At 35.9% G+C, this 16,199-nt stretch overlaps 1 protein-coding gene across 1 annotated transcript in view; it reads left to right on the top strand.

Annotated features, from left to right (window-relative positions):
- The window catches only part of LOC114046099 (high affinity choline transporter 1), a 38,345-nt gene extending 25,972 nt beyond the window's left edge, over positions 1 to 12,373 (top strand). Inside the window, exons 5-8 of the mRNA XM_027866352.1 lie at positions 1,134 to 1,277; positions 5,697 to 5,850; positions 8,944 to 9,161; positions 11,744 to 12,373. Of these exons, the coding sequence (XP_027722153.1) occupies positions 1,134 to 1,277; positions 5,697 to 5,850; positions 8,944 to 9,161; positions 11,744 to 12,373 (1,146 nt within the window). The remainder of the gene's footprint in view (positions 1 to 1,133; positions 1,278 to 5,696; positions 5,851 to 8,943; positions 9,162 to 11,743) is intronic.
- Positions 12,374 to 16,199: the final 3,826 nt, after the last annotated feature.

Below are 16,199 nucleotides of genomic sequence, written 5' to 3'. Positions count from 1 at the left end.
TTTCAGTGAGTTTTTATGCCTTTTCTTTCCCATTTGGTCAATTCTGAATTTTAAGGAGTTCTTTTCTTCTTTTGTCTTTTTTTACCATTTGGCCAGTTCTGGTTTTTAAGGTGTTATTTTCTTTATTCTTTTATCTCTCTTATACCAAGTTGTTATGAAAAGACATCTCATTTCGTAATTTTCTTGCATCACTTTCATTTCTTTTCCCATTTTTTCCTCTAACACTCATTTCTTTCTTTGGCTCTTCTAGGAATTTTTGTTGGGTTTGTGTTTAATTTGAACTGTTTTTTTGATGCTTTACTTGTAGCTGTGTTCACATTGTTATCTTCTTGTAAATTGTGTCTTAATCTTCTCTGTCACCATAGAAGATTTTTGTGATCAGGTTCTTTTTGTTGTTGTTCGCTCATTTTTCTGGCCTATCTCTTGACTTTTAACTTTATGTTAAAGTTGGGCTCTGTTGCCAGGGGTGGGAGGGTGATATGACACTATCCCAAGCTTCAGGTTTTGTTGTGCTGATTTTTTCAGAACTCATCTGGGGGTCTGTGAGTTTTCAGTACTTTCATGGTGGTTTGATCTGGGGAGAGGTGTGGTCACTGCTTTCCAAATCTCTGCTCTGATCTTTACTCAGGAAGGGCCTTGCTTCTATGTGGCGAGAAGTACTAATTCTCCTCTACACCCTGGAACTACAACCCACAAGTGTGTGTGGGGGGGGGGGCAATACAACAAGGTCTTGCACCCAGTGCCAGTTCAGGGTCCCCTATAATCTCTTTCTGACCAATTGTCCAACCCCCTTATTATTTCTGGAAGGAGAGCTCCTGAAGCTACTACTACTGCTGTTTCAATCACCAAAGCCTGCCACTGGTCCTGGCTGCTGCTTGTCCCACTCCAGTGTAATAGACTTCTTCTTCTGACCACCTAAGTTATTTTTTGGGCTGGAAAAAAAATGTTACCCCAACCTTTTGTTGGCTTTGCCACTCCAGAATTCAATTGGATACGTTATTTTAAAGTTGTTTGGAGGGGAATGTTGGAAGAGTTCAGCTGAGTTGCTGCTTCTATTCCACCACCTTGGCTGTGCCTTGAACTATTAAAATCTGAACGTAATGTCATAATGTTAATTTTTTTTTTTGTTACAGTGGATCAGTGTACCTTTTGCGATGTCACATAATGCCGTTGCAGACATTGGGTTCACTGCTGTGCATAAACTTTTCCAGGACCCTTGGTTGGGATCTCTTAAATCAAATGAAATCTATACTTGGATTGATAATTTTCTTTTACTGGTAAGTGATATCTTACAAATAAAACATCTGGTTTTCCATGGAGTAAATCTTCATATTTTAACACACTCAATAACTGACTAAAAGTCTCTAACTAAACTAGGTGTCAGGTGGGCCAGGAAAGCCTACATTCTGTCACATTCTGTAAGATGGGCCAAGTAAACCCTGGGAGTCCTTTCATTTTCAATGAAGCATCAAATGTATGTGGCAGCATGGTGACAATAATGAAAAACAAATCTTGACTTGTTGATGGAGTTGACTGATGCTAAAGTTAGAAAACAAGGTCACAGGCAAGGGTAATAACTTTGGCTCTGAGACTGGGCTGTTCTTATGCATAGGTGAAATAGGCAGCTGTTTACACATTATAATTTAAAAGGCACTATAAGGCACCCTGCCATTATTTTTTCCCATCAGCCTATTACAGTACCAGAAAATCTCACAAAGCCTTTTTGAGTTAAAACACAAGAAGCAACACTAATATATAAATGTTGGATTAAAACTTTAACAACTTATAAAATTTACTTATCAGAGTAGAGAGTGAGCCAATTAACAATGTCTTCAAAGGATGGAACTTAAAACAAGTAATAGTTGAAGGAGTGGGCAGTCTGGTAGAAGGAGAAATTGTCAAGAATGCTTTTAAGAAATGGTTTCCACAATGAGAAACCCTGGGAACAGAGTAAGGAAACTAGGTATTTGGGAAGTAAAAGGAGCGGGAATAATTAAGGAAAAAAGAAAACCAACCTGCCAACCTAGGGTTCTGCCTATCTGAGAAACAAAGGGGCATATTTTCAAAAAAACATTTACTACATGTTGTTTCTTTGTTTATAAAAGAAACTTTATTTTAGAAAACAAAATAAAAAATTAATTTTGCCAACAATGTGATCACCTTAAAAGTATTCCTTTTAGTAAGAACTCTTTATTTTTAATGCTTAGTATGATTAGATTTAATATTACCACATTGACCTAAAATTCTTTTGAGTTCTAGTGGCTACTACAATTTTTAATGAAGTTTATGTTGACATCCTGTCCAAAATTCTAAAAGGAAATTATGTCAGAGATGTCTGAAATGGAATCATGGTTCTGAGAGGTTTAGGAGAATAAAATATTAGTTTATTATTTTTCCTTACAAAAAAGCATTTAATTCCAATGAGCATGCCATAGTTTTAAAAGCTTTCCTTTAACAAGGTGCCTCGTATACATGTATTAGGATTATACAAAATTCCTTGATGGACAAAAACATAAAGACAACTTTTAAACAATTTCAAAGTTTGTAAAAAAAAATGATGTTGCTTATCAGGGGAGGAGACATTTCAGGCATAGGAAACTGTCTTTAGACAGGTGTGACAGTAAAATATGTTTTAAAAGGTCAAGAGAATTTTACAGTTTGTCTTGAGCATAAAGGACATGGATGGGAATAATATGAGATAAGTAGAAAGGTAGAGTGGCACTAGGTCTTAAATACCAGGTAAAGGAGCTGAAAATTTACTTAAAAAGCAATAAGGAGCGACTGAAGATTTTTTAGCAGAAGAGCACATGACTACATCAATACATTTTTAAAAATACTCTGGCATGAGGGGAAGAAAATTTTAAGAGAGGATAGGGAGTAGTGAAGGATTCTTGTTCATGTTCAAGTTGGACTAGATGTACTCTGAGATTCCTTCTAACTTTGATATTCTATAATTCTGTAAAAGTTGGTAGGAGGGACCCAAAGCAGAAGAAAAGATTGAAGATGCAGGAGAGTGGGGTGATTTCTGTTGAAGTAAAGTGTCATAGAAAGCAGGAGAAAACTTGAGAAAGAGTTATATATCAAGGAAGAAGTAGGAAAGTCTTTTTTGTGAAAAAATGGAAGTATATTGAGCTACTAAGGAGTCTGGATGATATAAAGTGGAGACTAAAAAAGGTCACATATTATATTCAGTTTTCTTAAAGGAATTGGACCTGTTCGCCTGGACAAAAGAAGATGAAGGTGGGGAAATAGTTGTCTTTAAATACTTGAAGGGCTGTCATGTAAAATGAAGGTTAAATTTATTCTGTTTGACCCCAGAAAGCCAAGTTAGGATGAATGGATGGAAATTTCAAAAAATCAGGTTTAAGCTAGAAGTTGGAGTGGGGGTTGAAGAGGGAGAAACACTGCCTAACAATGGAAGCCATTCAAAAGTGAAGTACCTAACTTAAGAGATGATGGGTCTTGAAGGTCTTCAAGCAGAGGCCAGCTGATCATTTGTCAACTCTGCTAGAGTGGGGATTTCTTTTATCTATGGAATGGGGAGCTGAGCTCCCTAGCAACTTTAAAATTCTTGTGATTTAATTCTCAGTAAAGTAGAGGACAAAACCAACTGATGTAAGTGTGGAGTTTGTTGATGGGTTTGGTTGGAAGAGTAAAGAATAAAAGATCTGGAACAGCCTCTCTGCAGATAGTGAAATGAGCTATCAATAAAGGTAGGACTGAAAGATTTACATACATTTGCAAGATCCCAGCAGAAGTTAGATACCATGAATTCATATTGAACACAATCAGAAAAAAAAAATTATATTTTTTTCAGTGATGTTTAGCAGACATTAAGTAGGAAAGGAGAAATTAGATGGCAGAGTTACTAAGGAATAAGAATTCACAGATGAAGGACTACATCAAGTCAGGGAATCTAGAAATTCTAGAGTATCTAGTGAAACAGAGAAATGGCAAACCATAGGGACAAGGCTGGGTATAAAGGAAAGCAAAGTCAGATTGAGGGAGATGAACTTGGAGAAATAGAATGACTCAAGGGATGAAAAGACACAATAAAGATGAAAAATTGACTATAGTACCTATGAGAGAAATAGAAGAAAAGGAGGTTGTGAAGAGTATAATTTTAGAGTTCTGGATCTTGGAGGTAATGCAAATCTGAGAAATGATATAATATAATTTGAGTGAAATGTAGCTGATGTATGGTGGAAAAAGAGGTAGCTGGAGTTAAGGAAGCTAGAGAGGTCATCACAATGAACTTTGGAATTCCTGAAGGTGGCAAGAGATGAATGATAAAGAAAGAACATGAATCAGGAGATATGTGTGTGTGTGTGTATATATATATATATACACCATACACACATATACACCCATGCATACATACGTGTGCATATATGTATATGTATATATAAACATTGAAAATGTGAAAATGATGTGGAGATCAGTACATCACAGCAACAAGGAGAGGGAGAAGCTGGTACAATCAGTTGTCAACAAGCAATTTTTAAGTACCTACTATATGTGCATAAACCTACTGGTTTATGCACTGGGGATAAAAAGAAAGACCAAAAAAAAGTCTCTATCCTCAAGAAACTCACAGTCTAATGGGGGAGACAGTAGACAAAGCTATACACACGTGTGTGTGTGTATATATATACATATGTATATATATACACACATATGTGTGTACATATATCCATATATTTACACACACATACACACACTCACAACAATGTATATATGACAACTATGGAGAGAGACACACAGAGAGAAAGACAGAGAGAAAGAAAAAGTAATATTGTCTGAATAAAAAGAATAGAACTATTTTTAAATATAAGGTCTTCAAAAAAGCCAGTGTAGTATCATAGGTAGAGGGCCAGTTTTGGAGTAAGGAAGAACTCCATTCAAGTACTGCCTCAGACTTGCACCAGCTTTGTAACCATGGTTATATTATTTAATCTTTCAGTGTCGCAGATACTAACCACTAGTATAAGTTACAAAAAATTGCCATTCTCATTGGTAAAGAGTGTTTCTGCACCAGGAATTCTCCACATTGATGAAACCACAAATTTCAGAACATACATGCCATCATCAAACTGTATTTGATTGATATACATATCTTTCCTCTGGAATAAACCTATCCTGCACTAGAGTACTTTGCCAGCTAGCCAGCAGTACACTTTCCCAGTAGCAACACTGGGAACTGATACATTTTGATTTTCAAGTTCTTTATCAATTATCTAAAATTTGTATTATTAACAAACTTCTTGATGATAGATATTGTACAATGTCCAAGGTTACAGCTTCTCTTCCATTAACCATATTTTCAATTAGTGTCTTTCATTTAGGCAGGCATTCTTGGCCCCTTGCTAAGATAGAGACATGCTCTAGTCTAATCAACAGTGAACTTATAAATCATATATTGGGTGGTTTATGATCTAGAAAGATTTCTACAAAATCGAATTATATTTATGTATGTGAACTTTTGTCATCCTGATTTTAACAAGAATCAAAATCTGTACCCTATTTCTGGCAACTCACCATACATGAGATAAGAATTTCCTATTCGCTAACTATAGTACAATAGTCATACTTTGGAAATAGAGCCATAATTGGATTATCAGGAAGCATATTGTAGCTGTCATTTCTGGCAGTGTTTTCAGACTCAGACATAAGAGAAATATTTGATTTATTTGCAGATGATGGGAGGAATTCCATGGCAAGCTTATTTTCAAAGAGTTCTATCATCATCTTCAGCAACCTATGCTCAAGTTCTATCCTTTCTGGCAGCTTTTGGGTGCCTACTGATGGCCCTCCCAGCAATACTTATTGGAGCAATTGGAGCATCTACAGGTTAAGTCTTATCTTGTTACTGCCAACATCATGGTCACTAATACGTATAGATTCGAAACCCCATGTTAGTTGGTTGATTTGGATGTTGGTTTTCAACCTTTGAATTTACTTGGCATAAAATAAGCCACACAACAAATCACAGTAATTTCCAAATGGTTATGTGACCTGAGAATAGAAGGCAATACTTCTTACAACTCTGGTGAAAGAAAGAATTCTTAACAAACAGGTGATACAGGCACTCACAAAGGATAAAATAGATAATTTTAGTCACTCAAAATGAAAATATCATTCACATTGAATGAATTAATCAAGATAAAACAAGAAGAAAAAACTTGATTGGGAAAATATTTGCATCAAATATTACTGACAAAAATTAATAGTTAAGATACACACATGCGTGTGCACACACACACACACACACACACACACACATACATGCAATCCTGAATCATTCTGACAGGTGAAAGGATATGAACAGTTTTCAAAGGAAAACTTGTAAACTGTGAATGGCCATATAAAATCATACTCCAAATTACTAGTAGTTACAAAATTTAAAATTGAAACAACTCTGTGCTTTCACCACAAACACTAGAAATTGCCAAATTTGACAAAAAGAGAAAGACAACAGATAGCATTGGAAAGAGTATGGAAAAAGAGATGCATTATTATTGGAATCTTCAATTGGTCTAACCATTTAAGATAACCATTTGGAATTTTCCAGTAAAGTGACTAAGCTGTTCATACACTTTGATCCAGGGATTCAACTAGTACTACTTTTTCCCAAAGAGGGCAAAGTCATAAATAAAGATATAAAATGTGCCAAAATGGTCATAACAGCACTTTTTTTGTAGACTGGAAACAAAAAGGATGCTGATCAATTGAAGAATGGCTAAAAAGAAAAGACGAATATAAGGAATTCAGAAAAAAAGAAGATTTTATGAACTTATGCAAAATGAAATATTCAGAAGCAAATGTACCACATACAAAATGATGCAATGTAGGGACAACAATCACTAAAAGAAAACCTGACTCTAAACAACTGTAAAACTAATAATGATCCCAGAGAATAGATTATGTTATATATCACTTTCGTCTCAGTAGAGAAATTGGGAATGCCATGCTTTATCTCTTATCAGAGGCCAGTATATCAAGTGTGTTTCCTTAACTGTTGTTTTTTTTTCTTTTGTTGTTACAAGGAAGGGTTTAATATGTGTTGTGGGGGGGGGGAGAAGAGGGAGGTATATTGTCATATCCACAAATGGCTATGATGTAAAAATAAAAGGCGTTAAAGAAAACTTTTTTAATGGGCCCTGAAAGATGTTGGTTTTATAGCTTCCTTGAGTCAAGTAGCCCAAATCACTTTGTAGGGGATCTGGGTTACATTTTGTAATCTTCCATAATAGCTGTCAGAGAAGAATATTCTATAGGCAAATGCACATATCCTTAGGACCTTGGGAACTACATTTGTTCCCTTAGGCCAGTTTGACTGAAGAATGCTTTAGAATTCCACGTTGCCTGGTACTGTTGCAGTGTGAGAGACTGAGACCCAAAAGGGGTCTGAGGACCAGAGTATAGGATGGGGTCATCTGGAATGAATTCACAGACTCAAGTATTCTTTGAGTCAAGGTGGCAAAGATTTATCGTTACGCTATACAGCGGGCAGAGGTCCTTAAGGAATTGCAACCTAACAGAAATGATGCTAAAGCTTATATAGGAAAAGGAGTGAATTATGTGCCAAGTATGCTAATTAGGTGATAACATACAACTACGTCATTTACTACTGGAAACAGGGGTGGGGGAAGAGAGGGCTCATAAGGGTATACTTTTGGTCTGTTATGTCTGTAACAAAATAGTTTTAGGAGGTGACGTCTATAGTTTGACCTCTGGATTGTATACATAATTGTAGGCATCAGTACTTGATAGTACAGCTGGTACAAGATAGTCCAGCTCATACAAGGGAAATTCTACAGAGGTCTACTTGTTCTTGTAATGGGGAGAGATAGTTTGCCTCACTGGGCCCACTCAGGAGTTATTGCCAGAGATAGGGTCTTTGGGCTGGAGGGAAACTGACAGGGATAGTGTCTCTGAGGCCAGGGAGAAATTGGACTCCAAGCACAGGCACCCAAGCAACCCCTCATTACCGCAGTCTCCAAAATCCCAGTTCATTCTTATGGAAAAGTAGAAAAATAATAATCTAAGACACAGACTAAATAACCTTCACAAAGTAGCAGCTTTTAAAAAAACTTAATTGTTTTATTCCTTTTTTAACGAGGAATGCATGTTAAATTCTCTCAGTATTTACCCAAAAAGCATTGAGACACTTATTTCTATTTGACTTGTCACTGGGAATATATAGTCTCAGAGAATCATTGAAATTAAGTGTTGGAAGGCCCATCTAGTCCAAACCATACCATGAAAAGAATTTACTCTATAACATACTGTACAAGTGGTCATTTGGGCTTTGCTTAAAGATGTTCAGTGAAGGAGAACTCACTCCTTCTCAAGGCCGTCTGTTTTGGTTTTTGGATAATTATAATTGTCATTTCCTTATATTAAGCTTAAAATTGCTCCTTTTCAAATTCCACCCATTTCTCCTAGATTGCCTGACCCCTGTACCCAAACAGAACTAGTCTAATCCCTCTTTCATGTCCTAATCTTTCAAATACTGAAGCCAGCAATCATGTCCCTTGCCTTTCTCCCAAATCTCCTCTTCTCTGAGTTAAATACACCTTTCTTTAACCAATCTTCATATGACATGAAGTTGAGATCTTTCACCCTAATAGTGAACCTCCCCTGCATATTCTTCAGCTTATCAATGTCCTTCCTGAAAGTGTGAAACCCAGAACTAAAGGTCTGTATTTGAATCCCAGCTCTGTCTCTTTTATTGTCCATAAGACCTTGGGTAAATCACTTGATCTTACTGGGAATTAGTTTCCTTATTTATAAAGTGAAGGCATTTGGTGAGGGTGTGGGGGAAGAATCCTCTCTGATGTTTTCAGTTTTTGATGTTTTCAGTTTCTGTTGTTTTCCAGTTCTATATGCTCATGATTTAAATGAATAGTGTATCTGACTTTACAAATTTTAATCCAACAGACTGGAATAAGACTACATATGGTCTTCCAGAACCCATAGAAAGGCAAGAAGCAGATATGATTTTACCCATTGTTCTACAGTATCTCTGTCCAGTATATATTTCTTTCTTTGGCCTTGGTGCAGTATCAGCTGCAGTCATGTCATCTGCAGATTCTTCAATCCTATCAGCAAGTTCGATGTTTGCTCGAAATATCTATCAACTATCATTCAGACAAAATGTAAGTACTAACTTAAAAATAATCATTCTGTCTCTCTTTTCCCTAAGGAGAAATGTGTGATTCCCATTTCATTTAAAGGCATAACATAAATTGGGACATTATCCTATTGAAGTTGAATCATTATTTAAATGCAAACCATAATGTGTGTAATTATTAGTATTAGTACTAATAGAGACAAATCAGTTGAATAGATATAAGCTCATTCCCCTGTACAGCAGGATCTGGGTATAAATATTCTTTTAGCTTGATTTTCACTTTATATCTACAAAGCTGCTTAGCAGTATCTCATTAGCCAAAGTGACCAAGTGCCTTAGTCAGTGAGGCCTGAAGTTACATTCAACAATTCATCTCAATTCAATAAACTAGTATTCAGCAATAAAGATTTATTGCAACTTGTGTGAGGCACTACGTTAGGCACTAGGGATACAAAGATAAAATGAACAACAAACCCCTGTTCTTAAGTAGCTTATGGAATGGATAACAGATAAATAATACATTTGAAGACAGAGCAAAATCATCCAATATGCAGGTGAGATTATCAGGAAGGATCTCATGTAGGAGATGACACCTGCCAAAGCCTTGAAAGAAACTAAGTATTCTAAGAGACAGAAGTGAGGAGGGAGTATACTTCAGTCATGAGGCACATCCTGTGCAAAATCTCTGATACTGGAAGTGGAACATAGAGACAGCTAGATGGCATAGTGAATTGAGCACTGGACCTAAAGTCAGGAAGATCAGAGTTTGAATTCTACCTCAAGCACTTATTATCTGTGTTACGCTGTGAAAGTAACTTAGCCTCTGCCTGCCTCAGTTTTTGAATTTGTAAAATAGGGATGTAAAATTTGTAATTTTATTTGTAGTTGTATTTGTAAAATATCATCTACTTCCCAGAGTTGTTGTATGGATCAAATGAGATAGTAAAGTATTTTATAAATGCAAACATTAATATCCTATATAAATGCTAGCTATTATTATATAGAATTCAGAGAAGAACTGGACTTGATTAAGTTAAGTTAACCAGTTTAGTTGAATCATAAAATACATACAGGGGAGTAATATAAAATATAATCTGGAAATGTAAGGTACTTTAAGTCTCTTCTGACAAAATTGACCTGGCTGATAATACACATTCCTGTCAATAACAGCTGACATGTATGCAGTGCTTTGCAAAATGCCCTACATATATCATTTCACTTGATCCTCAGTATAGGTGCTACAGTATTATTGTACTCATACCGCAAATAAGGACACCAGGGCTATAGATAGAACACTAGACTTAGGTCAGGAAGATGGGTTCACATTACAATTAATGCACTCACTAGCAATATAATATTTAGCACATCAATTAAATTCTCCATATGTCATTTATCTCATCTGTAAAATAAGGGACTTGGACTCAATAGCTTCTAAAACCCCTTCTACTTTTAAACCTGTAATTCTAAAATTTACTCATAGTCATAAGAGCATAAAGTGTTAAAGGGAGAATTTGAATACAGATCTCTGCTGACTCCAAGTTCAGTGCTCTTTCTACTTTACCACCTTACCAAGATTTTTCTCCCATAGCCACTGAAACAAAAAGCACAGGCTAACCCCACTTCATAGCATTTGAGTTGTTCAGTTGTTTCAGTCACATCCAACTCTTCATGACGCCATCTAGGGTTTTCTTGGCAAAGATATTGGAGTGCCTTGCCATTTCCTTCTCTAGCTCATTTTATAGATGAAGAACTGAGGCAAACAAAGTGACTTGCCCAGGGTCACACAGCTAGTAAGTGTCTAAGGCCAGATTTAAATTCAGGAAATAGGGGCAGCTAGGTGGTGCAGTAGATAGAACACCGGCCCTGAAGTCAGGAGGACCTGAGTTCAAATCTGGCCTCAGACCAAACACTTGACACGTACTAGCTGTGTGACCTTGGGCAAGTCACTTAACCTGGATTGCCTCACCAAAAAAAAAAAAAATACATAAACAAAAATAAATTCAGGAAGATAAGTCTTTCTGACTCCAGGCCTAGTGCTCTATCCACTGTGCTGCTTAGCTGCTCCCTTTGATTGCATAGTGGAGTGCTAGATTATCCCTATTGAAGGGCATGGAGACATCAGAAAACATACCCTCCAAATGCAACTCCTACCCTTGGCCATATTGCTTTTAGGGAGTCCTAAAGCCAGGGTTCATGCACTCTACTAAATTAAATAAATGTACAAAGTGTATCCAAGAAGTATACAAAGTGAAATAAATCTTTCCTTATTATATTAGCTATAAGGAAGAACATTTAAGTCATTCCTCCATTCTTTCAGATAAGCTATTCACCTCCTTTCTCATCCTTTTTAATAGAAGGGACATGAGCTCATAACTGTATTCTTCCATCTCTTCACAATAGAAGACATATAGAATCTTTTAAATGACCCTCTACTAGGAGATCACTAGTACATTGGACATGGGCTTGTCGTTTAACTTTATTTTTGTATAAAGCTATCCGAACCACAAAAAACGCCACAAAATTTGAAAAATAAAAGAAGAAAAGAAGATGGAATTTTTGTTTAATTGAAATGAGTCAATCCATTAATACTGTGAATTTTTCTTTTAGGCATCCGATAGGGAAATCGTCTGGGTTATGAGAATTACTGTGTTTCTTTTTGGAGCAGCAGCTACCGCAATGGCACTATTAGCCAAATCTGTTTATGGACTCTGGTATCTCAGTTCTGACCTAGTTTACATAATCATCTTTCCTCAACTCTTGTGTGTGCTTTTTATCAAGGGAACCAACACATACGGTGCCATGATGGGATATGTGCTTGGTCTTATATTCAGAATAACTGGAGGAGAGCCATATCTTTACCTTCAACCATTGATCTTATATCCTGGTCATTACCGTGATGAAGATGGCATTTATCACCAGAGATTCCCATTTAAAACATTTGCTATGTTCATCTCCTTTTTGACCAATATCTCTGTCTCTTATGTTGCCAAATACCTATTTGAAAGTGGATCTCTGCCTCCCAAGTTAGACTTCCTTGATGCTGTAGTTGCCAGGCACAGTGAAGAGAATATGGACAAGACAATTCTGGTCAAAAATGAAAATATTAAATTAGATGAGCTTGCACCTGTGAGGCCTAGGCAGAGTTTGACTCTCAGCTCAACTTTTACAAACAAAGAGGCCCTCCTTGACATCGCTTCAAGCCCAGAAGGCTCCAGTACAGAAGATAACTTGCAATGACTCCAGGGAAATGAAATACTGTTTCACCAGAGAGGGTATTACAATCATATAGCCAACAGAGGATGATACGCAGCCTTTAAGGGAAAAGATTAAGCATAAGTAAGACTTCAGGATGTTTTGCAACCAGAGTTAAACATCACTGCACCAATCCACGCCACATCAAGAGGGATGGGTGGGCAGCCTTCTATGAAATTAGTGATTATGTTTGTCACTTTCATTATTGTTTTAATAACATTTCTAGATAATTTTATAAACATCCAGGAATGGGGTCATCTCCTATTGAAAGGAGACAGCAGCAGGGGGTTTATAGATCATTTTTCAAAATGTATGCATTTTACTGGGGCTCCCCTGTATGTGGCGGGGGGAGTAGATGTTTACAATTAATTACAGCAGCAGCTTTAGGAAAATTGATGATCTCAATCAAAGTCTTGTGAGGAGATGACCCATCTAGAAAAATAAGTAGTGATTCTTTTACACTGTTAACAGCATAATGTCATCCTTCTAAAAAGTGTACTGAATTAGCTACTAAATTGTTTTTGAAGTGAAGTTTCAAAAAATCCTATAATGTCTATCTGAAATAGAAGGCCGAAAGTCTATCAGCTGTGTAACATAGTTTTTGTTTCTTCAGTTAGGGATTTTCATAAGAATGGCTGCTAACCTAATATTCTGAGCCCAGTCTCCAGATGTAAATTTATGAATATCTTCAAGTGGGTGTTTTCTGATGGTCAAGGTTTTAGCCAAACAAAATCTGCCATCAGAGAGGAACTCCTTGGTTCTCTGAGTATGCCCACTACCAATATATATTTACAGAGTATATCTAGAAGCAGAACAAAATTATTAGAAAACTTGGAAGCAATAACTTGAGCTAAAAAATTCAGCAAAAGGGGCTAAGGAGAACAATACAGATTTATGTTTTGCCTGAAGTAAATATAATTTTGCCATCATGAAAAAAAGAACAGTTTCTAGCTTCACTTTTGAAGTTGATATTGGAAGGAAATATCAAGGCAGATGAACGTAAATGTTGTTACCAGCACAGCTCAGGCTAAGCTTACTAAAAAGCAAATTATTAAATCATTGTGTATTCTACTAAATGTTTCCTACCAGCATTTCATCTCCCTGGCAATCATCTTAATAATAGGAAAACTAGAAGACTAAAAACTACCTATCCCTGAATTTGGGCTAATGGCGCATGGCACATTGTGACATTTACTCACTCCTAAACTCATTCTCCAAATTGAGTGGATAATCACAACAGTAGAGAATCCAGTGAATAGAAAAGCCAAGATGAAAGTAGAGAATCAGAAAAGTGGAAATAAATCCTGCTGCCAAAAGGAAGAAGCCATCAATTTTAACATTTGGTGTTATTATAACTTTCATGAGGTTGCTCATTATGTTATTTTTGCTCCTTTTCTGGAGTTTGAAAAATATGTATGTACATATTAGTATATATGTATAATTGTATGCATTCATTTCAGAATCTTAAAATTCTTTGTCCATCAACAACATTTCAGTAGTAACAGGAGTTGTCTGTGTAAAATTAAGGTTGGGAACTGAGCAATTAGCAGATAGAAAAGCTGAATCATTCTGGCCTAAAATTTTATTCTCCCCATAATTGAGTGTTGGCCCTATACAGACAGTACCCAAATTGATTTAGCTTTCAATATAGAATATAAACATCCATATTCCTGAAAAAAAGAATCAGTTTCTGGATTTCCTTTGTAATTTTCTTAAAGCACTGAATGAAACATAGATAAATTTCTTTTGAAGCAAGTTTTATGCACAGAATGGAACTTTCAGAGTAAACAGAATAGCAAAGTTAATCACTTTATTATCACATGAATTTCCAGATCCTCAGCCTGGAATTTATGGTGTGTTCAATTGTTTGGCAATTCTTATGAAGTGGATAACTCATTCCCCACTGGCCACTGGAAATACTCACATACAATGAAAATTCAATCCAAGTATTTGATAAGACAAGAACTGTGTTAGGTGTAGAGGAGAGAAAAATGCTCAGAAGCTGAGGCTATAAAGTCAAAGAATCTCCAAACATGAATGAAATTCTGCTGGTCCAGGAGAAGGATTCTGAGAAAGAGGAGGGAAGAACCCAAAACAACAAAGTGCTGGAAGTTTACAAAAGAAAAGTTGAACTACTGGGTAGAAAAGCAGGTATACTATAATTGCCAAAATGTCACAGAAATATTCATCTAAAACCTTTCACTACAATATAATTTCCATTTGGGATAGGGAGGAGTATTTTTCCCATGGGAACATAATTTATAATGGAAATTGTTAGGGAAATAGTCACCTTACAAAAAAAAATCAGGTTTCTGGGTCCCTTCCAACTTCAAATCTATGATTGTATGATCTGAATAGAAATTTGTTAGAGCACACATTTCATAAATTAAGAAATTATCTGCATCTATGGTAAGGTTACAGTAAGTTCTGGACCTGTGATTTTATTGTATTGGGAACCCTTAGGTAAGGGAACTCCTTCTTTTAAAGCAGATCTGCATTTGCTCTGGAATTTAAAGTGTTGGAGAGTTAGGCCCACTACTTGCGAGTAAAGCATTCCTATCATGACTACATACTTTATTTTCATGTGTTTTTAAATGACTAGGAATGACATGCTTCCATGTTTCTAGATGTTTCAAGAGTTGATACATAACATCAAGCTTTTTTTTGGTTAACTGAGATGTTAAGGATTAGCCCAAGTAAACTATTCAATATATTGTCTAAATCCAACAAAATATTTGGTATATGTATAGATAAGATAATCTTATGTGACTGAACTGAATGCAAACTTGAAAGGAATGAAACTATTATGATGGTTGTTGGATTTTCGTTATTGTTTTTATGCAGTGAACTGAGTTAATATTTTAAGTATAAATGGTCATTTTCCCTTCCAGTCTTCAAGCTGATTTGCTTTGGTATAATGTGCAATTAAAAACCAATTTATTGTAAGTCTGCTATTAGCCAGGCCTATGCATATGGTGGTTCTAAAATATATATTTTTTGTCTGTCAAAAATATCATGTAAAATTATGCTTAATATTAAGTAGATTAAACATAATAGATGTATATGTTTTCAATGCAATAATACTGTATTAAATTGTTCCAATATAATTGAGGATATCATTGTCTAGGTTTGCCTTATTTTTGGCCGCCTCTTGAATCAAATAGAAATGTATTTTATTAGCAAGTAGGGTAAATGGTGCTTTATGAAAACTATGCAACAGAAATTAAATAAAATTAACCCATTAATGAAGTCAGTACACATGTTCAGTGAAACTGCTGCATTATATGTAATTCTTGGGTGAAAACATGATGATGTATTCAAAATGCTAAAAAAAAAAAAAGAAGAAGAAGAAGAAAGAAAGGTCATAGAAAATAAGCCCTGTTGGGGGAGCTAGGTGGAACAGTGGATAGAGCTCTGGCCTTGGAATTTGAAGGATCTGAGTTCAAATAACACTTACTAGCTGTGTGATCCTGGGCAGGTTACTTAACCCCATTGCCTAACAAAAAACAAAAAAAAGAAAGAAAGAAAATAAACCCTATACGTGGAGCTTTAGTAATGTACAACAGTATCTAGAAATTCAAGGGGTCACATAGTTTTGCCTCCTTTCTTTGAAGAAAGTCTCTACCTAAATCTAAGACAGCTAACTGCCAAATCTTTCCTTCTTGTGCTTAAGCTCCTGGTGAAGGCCATTGTCCAAACAATTCATTGTAGCGTACTTAAGTAGTTTTTCTGTCTGAAAAGGTCTTCCCCATTCCTATCCTAAATCCTTCCCATTACTTTTTGAACTGTATTGTGGACACTCAGATCTCTC

This window comes from Vombatus ursinus, unplaced genomic scaffold (assembly GCF_900497805.2).
Source record: "Vombatus ursinus unplaced genomic scaffold, bare-nosed wombat genome assembly UNPS02014781.1, whole genome shotgun sequence".
Lineage (NCBI taxonomy): Eukaryota > Metazoa > Chordata > Mammalia > Diprotodontia > Vombatidae > Vombatus > Vombatus ursinus.
This window is presented reverse-complemented; position numbering and strand designations above follow the sequence as displayed.